General features: G+C 56.5%; 1 protein-coding gene across 2 annotated transcripts; it reads right to left on the reverse strand.

Annotated features, from left to right (window-relative positions):
• Positions 1-11,919: 11,919 nt before the first annotated feature.
• Positions 11,920-21,026, reverse strand: TCEA3 (transcription elongation factor A3). Of its 2 annotated transcripts, none has more exons than XM_054086698.1 (14): positions 20,739-21,026; positions 18,610-18,672; positions 18,398-18,503; positions 17,643-17,814; positions 17,382-17,450; positions 17,091-17,159; positions 16,883-16,963; positions 16,557-16,634; positions 16,308-16,465; positions 15,097-15,157; positions 13,665-13,815; positions 12,901-13,047; positions 12,736-12,807; positions 11,920-12,603 (listed from the first exon to the last, which is right to left on the reverse strand). In XM_054086698.1, exons 1-14 carry the CDS (start codon positions 20,805-20,807, stop codon positions 12,595-12,597), a joined length of 1,305 nt encoding a protein of 434 aa, XP_053942673.1. In that variant the 5' UTR covers positions 20,808-21,026; the 3' UTR covers positions 11,920-12,594. The 2 variants fall into 2 exon arrangements, with proteins under 2 accessions (XP_053942673.1, XP_053942674.1); XM_054086699.1 differs by having other exon boundaries at positions 11,921-12,603; positions 16,308-16,462; positions 20,739-21,024.
• Between the last annotated feature and the right edge of the window lie 1,028 nt (positions 21,027-22,054).

A 22,054-nucleotide genomic window follows, 5' to 3' on the forward strand; every position in this document is an offset into this window, starting at 1 on the left:
TCCTGGTCCATCAGCCAGCACCAGGAGCCTCTGCTGGTGTTCCTGGTCCATCAGCCAGCACCAGGAGCCTCTGCCGGCGTTTCTGGTCCATCAGTCTGCACCAGGAGCCTCTGCTGGTGTTCCTGGTCCATCAGTCTGCACCAGGAGCTTCTGCCGGTGTTCCTGGTCCATCAGTCTGCACCAGGAGCCTCTGCCGGTGTTCCTGGTCCATCAGCCAGCACCAGGAGCTTCTGCCGGTGTTCCTGGTCCATCAGCCAGCACCAGGAGCCTCTGCCGGTGTTCCTGGTCCATCAGCCAGCACCAGGAGCCTCTGCTGGTGTTCCTGGTCCATCAGCCAGCACCAGGAGCTTCTGCCGGTGTTCCTGGTCCATCAGCCAGCACCAGGAGCCTCTGCCGGCGTTCTTGGTCCATCAGCCAGCACCAGGAGCCTCTGCCGGTGTTCCTGGTCCATCAGCCAGCACCAGGAGCTTCTGCCAGCATTCCTGGTCCATCAGCCAGCACCAGGAGCCTCTGCCGGCATTCTTGGTCCATCAGCCAGCACCAGGAGCCTCTGCTGGTGTTCCTGGTCCATCAGCCAGCACCAGGAGCCTCTGCCGGTGTTCCTGGTCCATCAGCCAGCACCAGGAGCCTCTGCTGGTGTTCCTGGTCCATCAGCCAGCACCAGGAGCCTCTGCCGGTGTTCCTGGTCCATCAGCCAGCACCAGGAGCCTCTGCTGGTGTTCCTGGTCCATCAGCCAGCACCAGGAGCCTCTGCTGGTGTTCCTGGTCCATCAGCCAGCACCAGGAGCCTCTGCTGGCATTCCTGGTCCATCAGCCAGCACCAGGAGCCTCTGGAGACCAGCAGGATGGTCTGTGGTCATGACGTTACACAAGGAAAACCAGGCAGTGTTGGGGAAAGGAGTGGGAATGCCAGTGAGCACTGACAAGGGATCCTGGCCGGGGAAGGACTCCTTGAAGGGTGCTAGAAGCTGTGTTTCGGTCTTTACCAGCAGAGAGGAGATATCAAGACAGCTCCAAACTGCCTTAAACTATGAACTGAACCCCATCAGCGATGGCTCTTGGAGGAGATAAATCCCTGGCAGTGTGGCAGCCTGGCACGCGCGTGTCACCGAGGTCGGGGCAGGATGCTGAGCACCCCTGAAGGGGGGGTTTTGGCCATCCCAAGGGTTGGTTGCCCCCTCGGCAGTGCCGGGCGAGGGCAGGGAGCAGGCAGCGACGGGAGGAAGAGGAGCAGCGCCAGCAACGGCTGCCGCATGGCGCGATAGTGCTTCTCCCAGCTTCAAAGGCAGCTCTCCCTCCTGCAAAACCTGCGACAGCTGATCAGAGACAGCGATTTCTCTCCCTTTTTTTCTTTCTTCTTCTGAAAAGCACAAAAGAAAAAAAATCTCTCTCCCTCTCCTGCATCTCACAGACGCGCAGGGTATTCCACCCGCTCCCACTCTTCCTCCCTGAAGCCATCGCAGCCCTGCGCAAAGTCAGGGGCAGACTCAGCTCCAGGACATCGTCTCAACCCTCCAGCAACGTCCCTGTCGGCTTCCCACCCGCTTCAACCTTGGGAAGACATTTGCAGGGAAGATTTCTTCTCCGATTTATCGGCTTGGGGTTGTTTATTTTGCCGGAGAACCCTTTTAGGGCTGCGTTCCTGTGGGTCTCAGCTGCGCTGCCCGCGGGGGAGCGGTTGGGAACCCAGCCTGCAGTCAAGATGAGGGAGAGTAATAAAGAAAAAAAATGGAATGCGGTGGTTTAATGATTGGAAAAGCTCTTCTTCCATATCTATCCGTCTGCCTATCTAAATATAGATACGTATTTTCTAAACGCAAAATGCCAGCATCCCCGCTCAGGGCCAGGTGAAGTGGCTGGGAGCCAAGAACAAGTATTTAAGAGCAATATTAAATGACCGATGCCTAACAAAACCCTTGGGCTGAAGGAAGCTCTCTGCCGACAGGACATGTTTATTTATGGGGGAGAGGGAAACAGCCTGGAAACAGACCTTCCCCCTCACCCCCGTTAAGTTTTCGGCTGCAGCAGTGTGGAGGGGAGGATGCACTTGGTGTGTAAATCCCTTCTCGCTCCCTGGTTTGGTGGAGGCAGAGCTCACGTCGGGAAGCACCCCCAGCTCATAGAGGTGGTTGGCTTAGCTAAAATGCTGTTGATTTAAGGGATATCTTTTATGGTTTGGGGTTTAACTCACCCTTTCCATGCAAACACGGCTGTGCCTCTCCCATGGCGCGGCAGGGAGTAAAGCTCGGTCAGGGCTGGCTGCGACCTGGGAGCTGAGGACCATCCATTGATGCAGCAACGCACACGGGATTGCATGGATACAGCTAAAAACCAGGACTGTGGGAGCAAGGATGCTGCCATGGGCGAAGGGAGGCAGCCACTGCCCCAAAACCCCCTTCAAGGTATTGCTCCAACCTCATTCCCAGCCCCAAGGATGGCTTTTTCCCACCAGCCTGGTGGAGACACCCATCCTCCTCCTGCCCACAAAGATATAGCAGCTACTGAGGGAAGAAAAACCACTAATAATTGTGCTCCGTTAATGACTTGAAATGTTCCCAGGCTAAGTGCTCCCATTTCTCTGCTAAATGAGCCTCTCTCCTTGTCCACCCAACGGCAAACACACCCTCCTCCCTCCCCGAGGCCCCGGGACTGGAGCTGTGGGTGGATGACAAAGGGGACACTTTCTTTTTCCTTGATGTAGTCAAGATATCTTGTGAGCGAAGCAATTTTTCCTCTCGCCTTTTTCTTCTACCTTCCTCCGTATCCAAGCGCAGCCGGGATCCTCGGAGGGCCTGGATGACTCACCGCGGCAGCGATGGAAGGGCATTAGCACACGATTCCTCCCGAGGCCCCACACATCACCGGGAGTTTTTATATTCTGAGCAGCTCTCCTGCCCCAAGGAAATATCACGTTTACCTGCAAAAGGGCTGGGCAGAGGGAGCAAGTCGTAGAATCATAGAATAGTTTGGGTTGGAAGGGACCTGAAAGATCATCCAATTCCAACCCCTCTGCCATGGGCAGGGACACCTCCCACTGGATCAGAGGGATCAAAGCCCATCCAATCTGGCCTGGAACACCTCCAGGGATGGGGCAGCCACAACATCCCTGGACAACGTGTTCCAGGGCTTCACCACCCTTGTAGTGAAGAAATTCCTCCTTATGTCCAGTCTAAATCTGCCCCTCTCCAGTTTATACCCATTCCCCCTCATCCTGTCCCCACAAGCCTTTGTGAACAGTCCCTCTCCAGCTTTCCTGGAGCCCCTTCAGGTACTGGAAGGTCACTCTAAGGTCTCCTTAGAGCCTTCTCTTCTCCAGGATGAACAACCCCAACTCTCTCAGCCTGTCCTCATACAAGCGATGCTCCAGTCCTCGGATCATCCTTATAGCCTCCTCTGGACCTCCCTGCGACAGCTCGTGATGGGCACTGGACCACAGCGGGTGATGCAGAGACTTGAAGGGACGCATGTAGACGCAGGGACGCTTGTAGGGCAGAACGCCGCAGCCTCGCCGGTGCCCCGGTTTGCAGAGTGATGCGCATCCCCGACATGAAGTTCTCACCATGAGTTTCCTTCTGAAGCTGAAGCGGGTTCCTCCCGATGCAGCTCGGTCACCCCTAGCACAATCCCACGGCAGCGGTGGTTGCAGTTAACTCTCTAATTGCACGCCGTGCTCGGCTAAGTTGCTTTGCAGAGTGCAATTAATTAGCGTTTGCTTCCCCGACGGTTGCTGACCCTGCCAGACTCGGGAGTAAATTGGCTGTTCCGGGTAATAAGTTTGCTAAGAGCTGCTGGCAGCGGTGGCACCGATCCTGGGCAATCACTTCGTTACAGGGCAAAGCTATTTATAAGTTCGTTTTGGAAAGACAAGGCGGCTCATGGGAAGAATGTGGCTCTCAGTGCCAGCTGCTCTCAGCTTTCAGGCTCATGAGGACCTTGGAGAAAGGAGGCACAGAGATGGTGAGGGCAAATCTGAGCTTGGACACAACCCCAACCTGCCGTGCTGGGGCAGTTTTTGCTCAAGGAAATCATTATCCAGGGGCTGCGTGTGTCTGGGATGTGCTGGAATGGGGCAAAGTAAGTGGAGAGATGCTTTAGGGATGCTGCAGAAAAGCTAAACAGGGTTAGAAAATACGCAAAGGTCATTTCTCTTCTGCAGTGCAAAGCCTGACCGATCCAGTGACCTTCCAGAACCTGAAGGGGCTCCAGGAAAGCTGGAGAGGGGCTGTTCATAAAGGCTTGTGGGGATGGGACGAGGGGGAATGGGGATAAACTGGAGAGGGGCAGATTTAGACTGGACATAAGGAGGAATTTCTTCACTTTGAGAGTGGTGAGACACTGGAACACGTTGCCCAGGGACGTTGTGTCTGCCCCATCCCTGGAGGTGTTCCAGGCCAGGTTGGATGGGGCTTGGAGCCCCTGATCCAGCAGGAGGTGTCCCTGCCCATGGAACTGGATGATCTTTAAGGTCCCTTCCAACCCAAACTATTCTATGATTCTATGATTCTATGCAGTGGGACGCAGAGGACCAGGGGCTGAGGATGACCCTTGAGCATCCAGCTGAGCTCCCCAACCTCCTCTCTCTTCCCTCCCACCCTGGGGGCTCTGCCTGCACCCAAACCCAGCCCAAACCCTGCTAATTTAGAGAACAACCGGCCCCTGTTGGCCAGCCCTTTCCTCAAGCCGCCCAACACTTCATTATATCACTCAAGATTAATCTGCTGCTCCTAATTGCCGAGAGCCCGAGAGCTCCTGGCAGGGAGAAAAAATAAGCGGTACCTTTTTTTTTTCCCTCCGTAATATTTAGGTCGACTTCCCCATGTGGGAAGCAACAGAGATGGGAATTTATGTGGTTTAGGGGAGCGGGGGTTGGTTTTATAGCATTTCTCGGGGTGTTTTCTCCGGCGCCTCCTCCATCCTGGCCCCGAGAGGGAAGAACATCCTCAGCTCCAGCTGAATGTCAAGAAAGACTGGGGTTTTGTGGGTTTCTTTTTCTTTTAATGGGAGATCTTTGCCTGTTCAGCTACAACGGGGAAAAAAAACTCACTGCCAAGTGCTGTGATTTGAGGAAGGCTGAGATCAAAGTTCTCTGCAGACTCAGCAAACCTCTTCAGCCAGGAAACAAACGGGCATGGGATTTTCCTTTAGGAAAAGTATATTCTGTAGTTTTCCATGCAAGACGATTCATTTTAGGAGCAAAGCTTTGGGTCCAGTTTGGGCTCATTTGATGCATTTCATCATCGAATACCTCGGGGTGGTTTAGGGCTCTGCAGAACTGCCCCTCTACATCTCAAACAAACCTCTCCCTCCGATGAATTGCAAACATTGGAGATGAAAATGGATTTTTATTTTTTTTTCCACTTGTTTTGCAGGAAAAATGAACCCAAATAGCCAGTCAGCTCAAATCCATGGCTTTGCTCCCAGTATTTTGGCTCGGTCAGGGCTGGCTGGTGGGGCTGTCGTGAGCAATCACCGTGTTGTTTTCGGAGCTGCTCCAAAGCAGCTGATTCACTCGCATTAAAGCAGAAAAAAAATGGAGAAAGGAAATTTCGCGGTTCGCATCCCAGCCCAGACCTGGAACTGAGAGTCTCAGCAATTTTCGCCCCGTATTTTAGCAATATTTATGCATTATTCAGTGTCCAGACAGTCCTGCTGGGATTACCCCATACACCCCTGCCCGGCTTCTCCAGGTATTTAAGGCCCCATCACAACTCCACATCCTCAGACGGTACCCATGGGATCCACCTCCCAAATCCCCCCACACCTCATCCTCTGTATCCCTCGTGCTCAGGAAAACCAGAGCTTTGGGGTTTAATTAGAACGAAAAGCTGATAGAAAGTCCATTAGTAGAGCAGCTGAGTGGTTGAAAGCCTCCAACTCAACGGAGATGAAGTCGACGCGGTCCCCCCAAACAATTTAGGGCCACTTTAGCTCTTGCTTTCATCTAACGTGAGGCTGGAGCTGAGCCTCTGCGCTTTGGGGATATCAAGTTGGGATTTGGGGAAGAGCTTTTAGCATCCCTGAGCTCAGCAAAGCTCTGATGTATCCCTCTTTTTAGCGGCACGGTGGGTACTTTTCCCAACTCACTGAGGCACGAGGAGTTTTGCTGTCTCCCCCAGCCCTGCTCAGCACCCTCAGCACCATTCCTGCGTAGAATCATTCTATGACTCTATGATTCTATCATGATTCTATGATTCTATTATTCTATGATTCTATTATTCTATGATTCTATCATGATTCTATGATTCTATTATCTACGATTCTATGATTCTATGATTCCCATCCTCCCCAAACCACCTCGGCACTGCATTTTCTCCCTTTTTAAAGCAAATCAGCTCAATTCCTGAGCAGAGCTGGCCCCTTCACCTGAATTCCACACCAGGAATGGTCCCTGCAACACCAAACATCACCTCGGAGACATCACCCATCAGAGCAGCTCCAACGCGGAGGCAGGAGCGATGCGGTTCAGCGCTGATGGAGCTGTGGCTGTTTTCCCTGGAGAGCTCAAGGCTGTCTACTGACAATGGCAAAGCGGGTCACGCTGAGAGCCCGCGTCTGTCGGGCAGATAAATATTGCATGTGGTTTTTGAGGTTTGGGGAGGCAGCCAGTGCCTGGTGGATAATTACTTATTGATTGCTCGGCTCACAAAATAAGCACCTCCGCACAGGGACGGGCGGCGAGGAACCCGCTCAGCCCTGCCAAAGAGCTGGGATGTTAGCACCAAGCAAAGAGCTGCAGGTGAGGAAATAACATTTATGAGTCCTTCTGGCTGCAAAAGGGGAGATATTCCTTTGGGAGGAGAAGGGTTGTCCCTGCAAACAGGCAGCCGGGATGGGGGGTTGGGGTCTGTTCTTCACCTCATGCATCCCTCAGCTTTTACCGCAGAGGATGCGGTCTCTGTTTTTCCCTCTGCCCTTGCAGCAGCTTTGGCACATTGCTCTGGTTTTTGAAGGCCAACCCTTCCTTTGGGCATCCCTTCAGCTCATGCCCCTGAGCTTGGAGCCGGTGGAGGGTCGGTGTAAGACACTTAATGCACGTTTTCTTCCCCCACCACAAATTCGAGCAGCCCTGAAGTGCAGGAGGATGAAGCAGGGTTACACCACAAGGCTAAATGTTGGGTTCATGGATGGTTCCCACCATGCTCCATCCTGACCCAGGTTGTCGATTAGACAATCTGGACAGCTGTCACTTGAATAAGCTGTTGTGTCCCAGCGCCAGTGACCAGAGGGGACAATCCCCATGGCTCTACAGTGGGAACATCAGGCAGAGCCTCCTGACCTTGAAGGAGAGGGGAAAACAAAGCAGTTGATGAAGCTACAAACAAACATCACTTGGGTTTCCGATTGTTCCGGGATGGCTCAGGAGGTGTCAGGAGCTGATGGCTAATTGTGGGGTAGCCCTAACGAGGGTCAGACTCAGGTCTTTGGGTGCATCCTTGAGTTGAGGGCTTTACCACGTCCCAAGTTTGGGGCTCATCTTCAAGCCCTGATGGTACAGGGGGAGTCCAGCACCCTGCGCTCAGCTGATGAAGCTACAAACAAACATCTCTTGGGTTTCCGATTGTTCCGGGATGGCTCAGGAGGTGTCAGGAGCTGATGGCTAATTGTGGGGTAGCCCTAACGAGGGTCAAACTCAGCTCTTCGGGTGCATCCTTGAGTTGAGGGCTCTACCACGTCCCAAATTCGGGGCTTATCTTCAAGCCCTGATGGTACAGGGGGAGTCCAGCACCCTGCGCTCAGTTGATGAAGCTACAAACAAACATCTCTTGGGTTTCCGATTGTTGGGTTTTCCGCTCAAGCCCCGATCCAGGGCTTGGCAAAACATCAGTGTGCACCCTGCCATCCCCCTCCGGCCCCTGATTCACCACCCCTGACTAAAAACCTGGCAGTGATGGGCTTTTGCTGGAGAGGCACACGTGCTCAGGCCATCCACAGCCCAAGGCACTCACAGGAATGGGTTTAATTGGCAGATCCAGAGATGCTCCCATGGACCAGAAGTAGCCCCCCAGGACACTGGCAGCCTCCTGGGGGGCCGTGCAGCCACGGCATCACCCCAGAGAGGATTCAGAGAGACCTGACATCTCCACAACGCTAAAGGTGAATCCTGCTGCCCAGGGCAGGGGAGCATGAGGATCTGGGCGGTGGAGTAAAGGCCATCTCCAAAACTGAATTAATTTAGCTCAATTCCAACCCGATTCACCATCAGCCGCTCCATCCCCTTGCCAAGAAGCCCAAGTGCTCGGTGAGCCCTGGCCAAAGGTTGATCCTTCCTGCAGGATCAGCCCTCCCAGGGGCTGTCAGGACAATCCCACCTCCCTCTCCATCCCTGTCACCGCGCTTTGGGGACCAGCGACCGGGGAGGGGGGTTAGCGAGGCAGCGAGGGAGAGGATGGGGAAATGGAGTTGCCATGGAAACCGCTGCACAGCACAGAGCTGATTTTTTTTCTTTTTTTTTGTCAAGACTGGGAAAAAAATGCGGGGGAGAAGGGCAGCAGCGAAGTCCCCGTGATGTGAATGAGCACGGGGTGGGGGTTGAACCCTGGGCAAGCCGGGATTGCAATGGAAAAGGTGGATGCGCAGGTGTCTGCGGGCTGGATTCTGCCCCCATGCGACGGTGTCCCCTGGAGATGGCTGAGGAGGGGCCACGGAGAAGGGAGAGGGACTGGTGGCACTGTCCCCATCACCACCATGGGGGGACCCAGGCGGGGAGGGGAGCATCACATTAAAGTGTTGGAGGTTTCCAAAGGTACGGAGTGATAGGATGAGGGGAGGATGGGAAAGGGAAGATTTAGGTTAGATATTAGGAAGAAATTCTTCACCATGAGGGTGGGGAGGCCCTGGAACAGATTACCCGGAGTAGTCGTGGCTGCCCCATCCCTGGAGGGGTTCAAGACCAGGTTGGATGGGGCTTGGAGCAACCAGATCCAGTGAGAGGATCCATGGCAGGGGGGATTGGAATGAGATGATTTTTAAGGTCCCTTCCAACTCAAACCATTCTAAGATGAAATATAACACCTCCATCGCAGCGAGGATTTATCGTCTCACGCAGGGTAGGGTGGGGACAGGCATGAAGAGGCACCAACCTCCACTGAAGCTCTGGAGCATCTAAAGCCTGGAGGTCCAGAGCCACCGTGGGAGCCCTCCAGGCTCTCCGTGCCGTCAGCACAGGCTGTACCGGCTGCTCCATCAGTGCAAGGTCACGAACGGCCCCAGCTCAGCCCAGGGCTGTGACAGAGTCCCAAAGCTCCTGAGGGCTCTTGTCTGAGCAGAAGGGCAGGGGATGGAACCAGCATTAGCATTTGCTGGTTGAAGCCATGGCTACAACTCTCGAGCACTGATGAAAAATCAGAATTGAAGTGCCCTCAAAGTTCAAGAGGGGCTCCTGGGCTGAGTGAGTGCAAATTTCCAGCACCTCCCAAATTCCAGCATCCCCAGCTCCAGCACCCCCCGATTCCAGCATCCCCAACTGCATCATCCCCTAAATTACAGCACCTCCCAAACTTCAGCATCCTCAGCTCCAGCACCCCCTAATTCCAACACCTCCCAAATTCCAGCATTCCCAGTGCCAGCATCCCCAGCTCCAGCACCCCCGAAATTCCAGCACCTCCCAAATTCCAGCATCCCCAGCTCCAGCAACCCCCAATTCCACCACCTCCCAAATTCCAGCATTCCCAGCTCTAGCAACCCCCAATTCCAACATCCCCAACTGCATCATCTCCTAAATTCCAGCACCTCCCAAACTTCAGCATCCTCAGTTCCAGCACCCCCTAATTCCAACACCTCCAGCTCCAGCACCCCACAAACTCCAGCACTCCGCAAGCTCCAGTACCACTGCTCCAGCAACCCCCAATTCCAGCACCTCCAGCCCCAGCAACCCCCAAATTTCAGCCCCTCCCAAATTCCAGCATCCCCAGCTCCAGCACCCCCCAATTCCAGCATCCCCAGCTCCAGCAACCCCTCGTTTCCAGCACCCCTCAATTCCAGCATCTTTATCTCTAGCACCCCCAATTCCAGCATCCTCAGCTCCAGCACACCCCTAATTCCAACACATCCAGCTCCAGCACCCCACAAACTCCAGCATCCCCAGCTCCAGTAACCCCTCGATTCCAGCATCAATTCCAGCATCCCCAATTCCAGCATCTCCGTCTCTAGTACCCCCAATTCCAGCATCCCCAGCTCCAGCACCCCTCAATTCCAGCATCCCTCAATTCCAGCATCCCTCAATTCCAGCATCTCCGTCTCTAGTACCCCCAATTCCAGCATCCCCAGCTCCAGCACCCCCACAACTCCAGCACCCCACAAGCTCCAGTACCACTGCTCCAGCAGCTGAAGCCATGGCTACACCTCTCGAGCACCGATGAAAAATCAGAATTGAAGTGCCCACTTCCCTCAAAGTTCAAGAGGGGCTCTTGGGCTGAGTGCAAAATTGGTTTCTTGCCTGTACTTATTTCTCACCGGGCTGAGGGATGCGGAGAGGAGGAGGGGAAAGGCCTGGGGGCATCGCAGATCTGGGGCTGAGAACAGGGGAGGGGATGGTGGGATCTCCTGAGGGTCTCAGACCCCAAACGCCATCACTCATCCCAGTTGGAAGGCTGGAAATCTGAGAACTGGGGGGGGTTTGCAACACGCAGCTGTGTTTGTACCATCCCCGTGGAGCAGGTTGAAGGCTCAGCCTTGAGGACTGTCCCCAAGAATCTGTTTCAACCCCTGGAAACAGCTGGATGCCAGCGAGCCCCTCGCTGTCCCCTGCCCCAGTGACACCACAGGGAGACGGATCCTGCATCCCGGCACGGAGAGTGGAGCATCCTTCATGGCCAGGAGCTCGCTGGTCCTCCCTGCGTGGGGGAGACGCTGGTGTGGATCCGGGGGGATGCTCCGGCAGCGCCCCGCTCTCCGATTTGCCTTCCCTTTGCTCCTCCGGGATTTTTCAGTCCAGGAGAGGGGTGACCGGAGTGACATGTCCTCTGCTGAACAGAAGGACACAGGGGTGTTGGGAGCTCCAATGTTTGGGGCCAGGCTCCCTCTGGTATTGCTCAGACACCTTGGCTGCATCGGACTGTGAAATTATGGGTCTAAATCCCCCAGTTTGGGTTTATCCCACCCAAAACATGCCCTGTGGCACCCTGGGGACAGCACAGGAGTCCCCGTTCTTGCCGCACAAGGTCACACTGATGTTTTATTCACCCCTCACAATCCACTCCATTCCTTAATCGCAGTCACGCATGCTTTGCAAGTGTAAATAATTGCCTTGGAGGCTTATTAATGATTTTGCCACGCTAACGAGTGCCAAAACGCCCTCTCGGGGGTGTCTCACTCTTCCCTGGGCTGTCAGGACCCCAGAGACCAAAGAGTTAACCCCCAAATCTGGGAGCAAATTGCTTTGAGCTCTGCCTGGAGAAGAATTCACGCCTTAGCCCAAGGTTAAAGAAATAAAAATCAGTTGATGCAACAGCTCCACTGTTCTCCTCTACTCCTGCCCGTTGGGTCACGTTGGCACGAGAGCAGCACCTTCATTCCCGGGTCACCGTGACCTTACGTGTGTCCTCACCACGTCTCGCTGCCTCCAAATGGAGCTACTGGGAGAGCCTGGTGGTGGTGAAGGACGGGCTTGGTACCACGAGGCTCCATCCCGCACCTCCTGTAGCTCAAGGTGACTCTCCCAGCCGGTCCTTGATGCCCTTTCCATGGAAAAAAAGCTCTTGGCTGTTGGTGGAGGTGCTGCCCTGCCATGGGACAGCCTGGGACGCAGCCGGGGAGCTGCTCTGGACTTCATTTAAATCACCGGTCTTTAATAATCAAGTCACCATTACAGCTCGGTCTGGGGGTGGTGGATCCAAGGCACACCCTGGAGCTGGCTGGGGGCTCCTGAAAGACCACGAGACCCAAGCCGTGCAAACCAAGGCGATGTCCAAACCCCCCGTCAGGAAGCAGGCTGTGCCGCAGAGACAGTTCACACCTTTATTGCTCTAGCTGGAGGGCTTTTCCCACTCCTCTCCACCTCATCCCTCCTTCTTTCCTGGGGACAGGAGTTCCCTCAAGCCAAGTCCACGTGTCACGGGGTTGGAGGAACACGGTGGCATCTCTCCAGCATTCAGACACCTTCCAACCCCCCTCTCTCCCTCTGTGCTCTCCCACTGTGTGCACTTAGGTGAAGAAGGATGTGTTTCGGGGTAAAATCTGACCCTTTCCCACCCCTGGCCACCAGGATAGTAGCACAGCCCCATATCCATGGGGCAATGTCCCTCCTGCCCTCAAATCATCCAAGTCCACCTTTTGCCCAGGGAAGGACAAGGTGCTCAGGTCAGAGCAGTCTCCCTGTCCAGGGATGTGTCCGTTCTCAGTGGGCTCCAAGCAAAGGGCAAGTGTCTACATGGAAGAACCTCTTGAATCCACCTGGCTCTTCCCGAGCAAACCCACCAACCACCAGAACCACCTTTCCTGGGATGTTCAAGGGAGCCCAGTGGGAGAAAAGAGGGAATCGAGCTGCAGGGTCTGGTGCTGCCTCATCACCCTCTCTCCCCACCCTGGCTGCCCAGCGTGTCCATCGCAGCATCCCATCTCGTGCAGCTTCCCTCCAGCCCCAATCTCTGGGCGTCATCAGCAGAACTGCAGGAGAAGCAGAGCTGGTGGTGAGCCCTCACCCAACCTCCCAGCATCATTCTGGGGGGGTCCTTTGCCACCCCTCAAGGCTGGGAAAGGGTTGGAGTGCCCAGAGTCCCCCTCCAGTTGGGTACAGACCTTCCAGCGGTTCCCGCATTCGTTGCACAGCACGAACGTTGTCATGGGCTCATCAGCGCTGCGTGTCTGCACCTAGGATGGAGCAGGCAGCTGGGTCAGCAGAGACCCTTCCGAAGTCCCCCAAATCGGAGTCTCCTCGGGGCAGGAGGGAGCTGTGGGTCTGACCTGGTTGTAGGTGCAGTTCTTCTTCTTGCACTTGCCACACTGGAAGAGGTCGGTGACGGTGCCGCCCGTCTTGGCCATCTGGTGCTCCCGGATGGCCTCCTGGGTCATGGCGTTCCTCAGCTCCTTCAGCTCATCGCTGGCCATCTCCTGCCACCAGCACCAGCCCAGCAGGCTCAGCATTGTTGTGGATTTGCCAGCGGGCTCGCAGCAGCCAAGACGGCACAGGGTGCAAGTCACCGTGGGCCACCACCCTCCCCGCCCTCTCCAAGACCAGGACTGATCCTGCTCTCTGTGCTTGCTGGAGGGTTCAGGGCCATCCAGAGGAAAACTCAGCCCATCCTGAAACCAAAACTGGTGCCTGGAGTGACCTGGCTCCCCACGGAGGGAACTGGGCTGCAAGGAGCCTGACTTGACGACCCTCGTTGAGGAAGAGGAATGGGGACCCTCATGCCCGATTCCTGCCAATGTTTGATTCCACACCTGGCTCTTTGATGGGTTTGGGGGCTGCAGGGCTCTGGGGACACCAAGCAGTGCCCCTCGTTTCTCCCTACGCCTGATGGTCCCCATGCCCCAGCCAGAACCAATGTGGGATGGGAAGATGCTGGGACAAACCCAATGTGGGCACCACCAAGCCAACACCTAGCCAGCCTTTGGGCACCAACGTGGTCTCCAAGAGCAGATGCTTGGGGGGAATCTCAACACCATGGAGATGACAGGGATGCCACCCATGAGAGCCAGTCCCAAGCTCCCACCCCACTGCGCACCTCGGCTGTCATGCGGGCGATAAGACTGGGCGGGATGGCCCCACACAGCACGTTCTTCCTCAGGTTGGGGTTCTTGGGGTCCTTCAGATTGCTGATCCTGCTTCGCACCCGGTTGCGATACTTCATGTCCGTGCTCTTCAGCTCCTGGAAAATATGTGGGGGTCCGTCAAGGAATCAAGAGGGCAAGGTGTGAGGATGTCAGTCCCACTGCTGCTCTGGGCTCCGTGATGCTGATTGTCACCAGGGCCAGTCGCAACGTGCATTTGAAGGTGGTCCATCTCAACAGGGCTTTGCTTCCTGGGGGACCATAGGAGGGGATTTTGGCAGGATGAAGCACAGCTTGGGATAAGAGGAGGGGAACGACTTTGCCTTTCCCTGCTGTGACACTCGAAGGCTCTCAGGGCATAGGGACTGTCACCACGTTCTGTCCTGGGACATGAGGTCATGGTGCAGAGGGCTCAGCCTGCTCTCCTGCCCCCACGCTGCCACCAGGTCAGGTGGCAGCTTTGAGGTCCAATGAGGCCCCAGACACACACGATCGGAGTTTGGGATGCACCAAAAATCAAAGTGTACCCAGAAAGGGGAAACACCTTGTGCTGGTCCTGGTCTTGGGGGACCACCAGGAGAGCCCAAGCTGGAGGTGAACAGATCTGGCACAGCCCGGGCACTGCGATGGACCAGGGCTGGCAAGAAGAGACCTTGGACGGGTTTGGGGTTTATTTCCTAGGGATGAAGGCTTCCCCCTGATGTCTGGGTGGGGGACAGACCCTTTGGACTAAGGCAGCTGCTCAGTGGATGGATGCTCAGCATCAACATCTGCATCAGCCTCTAACTGGGGTCTGGGCTCCCTCTGCAGGCAACGGGGACAGCAGAGCCCGTCACCCTCTGTTCATGTCCTCATCACCCACTGTCGTTGTCCCCAATGTCCTCTGTCTTTATCCTCATCACCCACTGTCGTTGTCCCCAATGTCCTCTGTCCTTGTCCTCATCGCCCTCTGTCCTTGTTCCCATCACTCTTTGTCCTTGTCCTCATCGCCCTCTGTCCTTGTCCCCAATGTCCTCTGTCCTTGTTCCCATCACCCTCTGTCCTTGTTCCCATCACCCTCTGTCCTTGTCCTCGTCACCTTCTGTCCTCGTCCCCAATGTCCTCTGTCCTTATCCTCATCACCCACTGTCGTTGTCCCCAATGTCCTCTGTCCTTGTCCCCATCGCCCTCTGTCCTTGTCCTCATCACCCCCTGTCCTTGTCCCCAGTGTCCTCTCCCCTTGTCCTCATCACCCTCTGTTGTTGTCCCCAACGTCCTCTGTCCTTGTCCTCATCACTCTCTGTCCTTGTCCCCGTTGTCCTCTGTCCTTGTCCCCACCACCACTCTCAAACCCCGACGTGTCCCCCCGGCAGCCGGAGCCTGGACACTCGCAGCTCCCCCAAAAGGATATGGTCTTCGATCTCCGATGCCATCTTCTCGCAGTTGACACCAAACTCCTTGTAGTCATCTAAAGGGCAGAGAGGCCGAGGGGTTACTGTTGGCTCTGAAACCAGATGGGACTCCCCGTGCACTGAGAAGCTCCCCAAAACACCCCACCCACCCCCCTCAACTTGTCCCATCTCTAGAAAAAAATACTTTTACCCAACTTGAACCCAGAATTAACTTCCCTATGAAGACTCCATCCAACGTCTTACTGGGAACCCTATCAACCTCCTCCTCTTTCATTTTTGGGGCTGAATGCTGAGCACCCCCCGAATTCCAGCACTTCTCATATTCCAGCAGCGCCAGCTCCAGCACCTCCCAAATTCCAGCAACCCCAAATTCCAGCATCCCCGAGCTCTAGCATCCCCCAATTCCAACACCCCCAGCTCCAGCACCCCACAAACTCCAGCACCCCACAAGCTCCAGTACCACTGCTCCAGCAATCCCCTATTCCAGCATCTTCAGCTCCAGCAGCCCCCAAATTCCAGCACTTCCCATATTCAGCATCCCCCAGCTCCAACACCTCCCAAATTCCAGCAACCCCAAATTCCAGCATCCCCAGCTCCAGCACCCCCCAAATTTCAGGCCCCCCCCAATTCCAGCATCCCCAGCTCCAGCACCCCCCAATTCCAACATCCCCAGCTCCAGCAATCCCTCAATTCCAGCACCTCCCAGCTCCAGCATCCCAAATTCCAGCATCCACAGCTCTAGTACCCCCCCAATTCCAACATCCCCAGCTCCAGCACCCCCCAGTTCCAACACATCCAGCTCCAGCACCCCACAAACTCCAGCACTCCACAAGCTCCAGTACCACTGCTCCAGGAACCCCCAATTCCAGCACCTCCAGCTCCAGCACCCCCCAGATTTCAGCCCCTCCCCAATTCCAACATCCCCCGCTCCAGAAATCCCTCAATTCCAGCACCTCCCAGCTCCAGCATCCCAAATTCCAGCATCCGCAGCTTTAGTACCCCCCCAATTCCAACACCCCCAGCTCCAGCATCCCAAATTCCAGCATCCCTAGCTCCAGCACCCCCCAATTCCAGCATCCGCAGCTCTAGTACCCCCCCAATTCCAACATCCCCAGCTCCAGCATCCCCAATTCCAGCATCCCCAGCTCCAGCACCCCCCAAACCCCAAGCCCCCCCCAAGCTCCAGCAGCCCCCCGACTCTCTCACCATCCATGCGGAGGGCAGCCGTCAGCATCTCGATGCACTTGTCCCGCACGGAGTCTCCGGTGAGATAGCAGGGGGCCAGGAGGCAAGGGCCGGGCGAGAAGGTGGGGCTGGTGGGCGTCCGTGGGGTCTCCGCTTTGCCCTTGCTGCTGTTGGCTCTGCTGGGACACATGGGGACAACAAGCAGGTGATGGGACCTCAGCACAAGGGTCATTCCGAAGGTCCTGTGGTCATGGGATGGGTCTTTCCTACCTTTCCTCCTTGCTGTCGCTGGAGTTCCTCCGGGAACCGGTGGGAGTTGGCGAGGGGCTGGTGCCCACAGAGGCTCTCCTGGGGGTGGCACAGTGGGGGGGACACCAGAGATGGGGCAGGGACTGGTGGCAGGATCTCAGGCACCAGCACATCAATGCGACCACTGGGAAGCCAACAGGAATCTCCCCAGGGAAGGATTTGCTCCTCATGGGGAACATCCCAGTGCCCATGGCAGGATCAGGGCTCACAGATATCTCCACCCACCCCAGACACGAGTCCTACGGCCAGAGCATCCCCAAAGCATTCCCAGGGACACCCCTCCTTACCTCTCCCCTGACGGTCTCTTCTGCGGAGAAGAAGAGGAGATGGCCGAGGTGGTAGAGGACCTCGAGTCAGTAGAGTCTCTCCTGGCAGGACGAGCCCCGTGTCAGAGGGCAGCAATAGGGATGGGGCAGTGGGTCCAGACCCCCGTCTGCAGCCCGGCGAGGGGCTGGGGTCCAACCTCTCCCATCCCCATCCAACCCCGGCATCCACCTCTCTTTCTTGCCATCCAGAGGTGACTTCTTTGAGGACGCAGCGGAGCTCCGGCCGTCGCTGGAGACTCTTCATCACAGAAGCCCAAAGGAAGGAAGAGATGCTCTCAGTGAGCCCGGTCCCAGCATTCCCACTGGGAACTGGTGATCCCAATCCTACCTCTCTGCACACTCCATCCCCAACCAAGTCATCCCTGAGCCCCACCAGCCCCCAGGCTCTGGCAAAGCCTCCCCAAGGCTGGCAGCGTCCAACAGCGCCCAACGTGACCTTGGAGTGCCCTTCAGCAGGTACCTCTCCGAGCTGGAGTCGGCAGGGTGGCCTCGGGGGGTGATGGCATGAGAACTGGTCTTGCTGGGCTTCCTGGGGACAGAGGGAGAGAGGAGCAGGGTCAGACAAGCGCTATTGAAGCAGCTCTCACCTGGGAAATAAATAGCTTCTAGAGAAGGGAAAAGAAATAAATGCCATTTCTCCTCGTAAGGAGTGAGCGGAGGTGGTCGCGTATTGGCCCCCCCGATGCCTTGGCCATCCGGCTGGTGTCCCAGCAACTCCCACCTCTCCTTGTGCTTCTCCCTGTGCTTCTCAGCAAAGCTCTTGGGGGGTTTCGTCCCTTCACTGGGGCAGCTGGCAAAACCCAACCGCTTCTCCTTCTTCTCCTTCTCCCCATCTGTGTCCTTCTCCTTCTTCCCATCCACGTCCTTATCCTTTTTTGGGATGCTGGAAGACTCTGGAGGAAAGATAAGACAAGGGGGAATGGCTTTACATTGGAAATGGAAGATTTAGACTAGACATTAGGAAGAAATTCTTCACCATGAGGGTATGGAGGCCCTGGCCCAGGTGGTTCCCCCATCCCTGGAGGGGTTCCAGGCCAGGTTGGATGGGGTTTGGAGCCCCTGATCCAGTAGGAGGTGTCCATGCCCATGGCAGGGGGTGGAACTGGATGGGCTTTGATGTCCCTTCCAACCCAAACCATTCCACGTCTGGGCGTCACAGGCACAGCCCAAAGCAGCACAGGGCACCAGGATGGGGGGATGACTGGGAGGATCCTCAGCCTTTGGTGAGGGCATACTCTGATTTGTACCACTCCATCACAGGGCAAACACAGGCCCTTAGAAAACCCATGAAGCCCACGCATCACCTGGCAGGACCGGGTTACGTCAGCTGTGACACATGGGATGCTGTGCGCCCCACCTCGCGACTGATCCCACCCTGATCCCTCTGGAGAACATCAACGCTTGGAGATGTATCTCCAAGCCTGGAGAGGGTTGAGGCTTAGTTGAGGGGTCTTGCTCCTCCCTGGCATTGCTCACCCAGCAGCCGCTTCCAGTTCTTGATGAGGATTTTGGCCGAGGTCACCACCTCTTCATCCGAGCAGTGTTTCCGCACCGAGTTGACGGCCACCCCGATCCGCGTGGTCTGGGGACGCAGGGCAGGGACGAGTCCTTAGGGCTGTGTCAGCTCGTTTTGGGGGGGGACAGGGCAAGCTGCCCCATGGGGTGTCCCACCACCCAGACCCCCTCACCTGGAGCAGTGGGATGGTCATGGTGTAGCCGGTGAGGGACTTGAGCAGATCCAACGCCCCTTCCTAGAGTGGGGAGAGGCCAGGGAGATATTGGGGGCCACATTGAGGCATCCTACACCCCTCTTTCCCTCTCGCCGGCACCAGGCAGTGATGGGGAGGGCATCCAGGGGGACACAAAGGGGCCACTGATCCCTCACGGTGACCCCAAACCCTCGTAGATCATCTTAGCATAGGGTTACTCTCCCTGCTTGGAAACAGGGGCTTCCCTTAAAGCTTGGGAAAAGCACTCCATAAGGAAACCTTGGGAGCTGGAGACATCCGAGTGTCCCCACACGGGGTCTGTGGGATGTGCACCCCTTGGGTTTCAGTCCAGGGCTAAACATAACCCCAGCACGGAGCCCTCCTCCTCCTTCTCCGGGGTATTTTTAGAGCTGCAGGAGCAGCCACCAGCTCACAGGTATCAACTGCAGGGAATACATCTCCATGATGGACTGGACCCCATCCCACCCTGAGGGGCTGGATCAGGCCCTCGGGGTGCAAAGGGTGCAGGGGACACCCCTTCGCTGGGACTTGGACTCCATCCCCTCTCCAAAGCGCAGGCGTGGGGAGATGGAACAGGATGGCTGGGCAGGATCAGTGCTTTGATCCTGGAGTGATTCCTGCTGGGAAGCAGAGCCTGTGGGGCTCCCAAGGGGTCTGGTTCACCTCCAAGCGTCGGTGTCCCAAATAGTTGCTGGATCTGGGCGGACAGCAGCGTTTCCACCCTCCACTCAGGCACCTGCACCTCCTCCGGGCAAAGGACGGCAGAAATGGTCAAATATTAACTTTAAGGGCCGGGCTCAACTCTGTTCGTCGAGGTGTAGCCGGATCCTCAGGATCCCCAGATGGATCCTCACCTGGTGCGAGATCGTAGCCCTTTGGCCATCGCCAAAGCCCCCAGGGAACAATCACTTGGCCCTCTGCCCTTTGCACACTTGCACGCGCTTGTGCAACAGGCAGGGATGGAGTTGGGGGAGTCTTACACCCCTCGCTGTCCCCTCCAAAGGGAGTTTTCCCCTTGCACGGAGCTGAGCCTGCAGCACCGATCCCAGCCCTGATCGGATGGTGGTGGCCGGGCTGGTGGCCAAGCACCTGTCACCCACATTCACCCTCTGTCCCATCTGCCGAGGGGTGCCCGGAGCTGCCACCCCTATGACAGACACCCCCTCGCCCCCAGATCCCAACAGCCAGGAGGGATGGGGGTGCAGGAGAGCCCCAAACTGGAGGTAAAATAAAATCCCCCTGGGTGCTGGCTCTGGCATCGCAAGGCTCGGCTTGGGTGGTGCAAGCAGTGCCCTGGGGTGCTGGTGGCATTTTTGGGTGCTCAGCACCCCTTGAACATGTGCAACCCCTCCAGGACTGTGAGCAACAGGAGATGGGGGTGCAGGAGAGCCCCGATTTGGAGGTAAAATAAAATCCCCCTGAGTGCTGGTCCTGTGCCGCTGTCACGAGGCTCAGCTATGGTGACGCAGGCAGTGCCCTGGGGTGCTGGTGGCCCTTATGGGTGCTCAGCACCCCTCGGACATGTGCAACCCCTCCAGGACTGTGAGCAACAGGAGATAGAGGTGCAGGGGAGCCCCAGTTTGAAGGTAAAATAAAATCCCCCTGAGTGCAGGCTCTGACATCGCAAGGTTCAGCTATGGTGACGCAGGCAGTGCCCTGGGGTGCTGGTGGCACTTTGGGGTGCTCAGCACCCCTCAGACATCCTCAGCCCCTCCAGGACTATGAGCAACAGGAGATGGGGGTGCAGGAGAGCCCCACTTTGGAGGTAAAATAAAATCCCCCTGCGTGCTGGCAAAGCATTGCAAAGCTTTGCAGGAGCAGTGCGTGCAGCACCCTGGGTGCTGGTGACACCTGTGTGTGCTCCGCACCCCTCAGACATGCTCAATCCCTCCGCGACTGCGAGCGACAGGAATTGGGGGTGCAGAGCAAACCCCTGTTTTTCCTCCTTCCCCTGTCTTGACACGGCAACATCCAAACACCCATGCACACCCATGTAAATACGCCCATGCATGTCAATACATACATGCACACGCGTGTGAAGTTGCACACGCGTGCACAGTTGCACACCGGCAGCTCAGTTGCCTTACCGTGCTCTTCCTGGCCACCATCTTATCCAATTTCTTGGCAATCCGGACCAGCTCGTCAGCGGGCCCCATGCCGGCGGCTCGCTGCTCGCCAGGCTTCGGTGGCCGATGGAAGGAAACCAAGAGGGCAGCGGGAAGAGCTCAATGCTGTCAGCATGGGGGGTCCAGGCAGGGCTGGGAGGGCAGCTGGGTGCGAAGCAGTGGCTGGGCTGGAAAGGAGCAAAGAAGGGGGGAAAAGGGGGGAAAAAGAAAGGGAAGAGAAGGAAGAGAAAGCAGAAAGGAGGTGGGGCTGTCCCGGCCAGTTATAAACTCCTGCCAAGCAGGCGAAATAGCACGGGGAAGGGCTAAATATAGCTGGAAGCACCAGGCACGGCTGCGATTGCAGGAGCTGGGGGGAGGCGCGGTGTGGGGTGCACTTGGACGCACGTTTATCCCCACCGGAGGGGACCCCAGAGGCTGGAGGAGCTGCTCACCATGGGGCCGGAGCATGGTGTTGGCACGGAGAGAGCCTGGGATGTGGCTTGGCCACCAGGATGGCTGATGGAGGGGTCCCTGATGGGTGCGAAGCAGTGCGGTGCAAACTTTGCAGGTGCAGGGGTGGCTTTTTCCAAAGCCGGTGTCCTGCAGCAGGGAGTTCCCCGGGGGAATAAGTCACAAAAGACACCCTAAAAGCTCCTGCAGCCTTTTAAGCCCAGCAGGAAAGAAGTTTGGATGGGTGTTTGCTCTGCCGAGCTCCCCAGGAGCAGGCATGGCAGCCTGGGTGCCAAGAGCCCCCCCAGCACCGGTGGCAGCAGCAATGTGTCCGCAGGCTCCAGTGGCACAGGCGGATGGGATGGGGAGGCGATAGGAAGCTCGCCACCCCAGCTTGTCCCTGCTCCACCACCCAACATAGAATCATGGAATTGTTTGGTTGTAAAAGACCTTTGAGATCATCAAGCCCAACCATACCTGTCCACTACTGAACCAGATCCCTGAGCGCCTCATCCACCTGTCTTTTAACTCCCTCCAGGGATGGGGACTCCTCCACCACCACCTCTGCCAGGGCTGAGAATCCTTTCTGTGAAGAAATTTCTCCTGATGTCCAACCTGAACCTGTCCTGGCACAACTTGAGGTCATTTCCTCTCATCCTATTGCCTGTCACTTGGGAGAAGAGCTCAGCACCCACCTCACCACAACCTCCTTTCAGGAGCTGCAGAGAGCAATAAGGTCTCCTCTCAGCCTCCTCTTCTTCAGGCTGAACAACCCCAGGGCCCTCAACTGCTCCTCACAACCCTTGTTCTCCAGACTCTTCCCCAGCTCTGTTCCCTTCTCCAGACAC

This window comes from Cuculus canorus, chromosome 22 (assembly GCF_017976375.1).
Source record: "Cuculus canorus isolate bCucCan1 chromosome 22, bCucCan1.pri, whole genome shotgun sequence".
Lineage (NCBI taxonomy): Eukaryota > Metazoa > Chordata > Aves > Cuculiformes > Cuculidae > Cuculus > Cuculus canorus.

Coding starts and splice junctions, on each gene's coding strand:
- TCEA3 (XM_054086698.1), bottom strand. CDS start 20,807: ATGGGGCCCGCTGACGAGCTGGTCCGGATTGCCAAGAAATTGGATAAG. Junction 16,635..16,882: donor AAGAGACCGTCAGGGGAGAG/GTAAGGAGGGGT, acceptor TGCCACCCCCAG/GAGAGCCTCTGTGGGCACCA. Junction 15,158..16,307: donor GGCTGCCCTCCGCATGGATG/GTGAGAGAGTCG, acceptor TCTGCCCTTTAG/ATGACTACAAGGAGTTTGGT.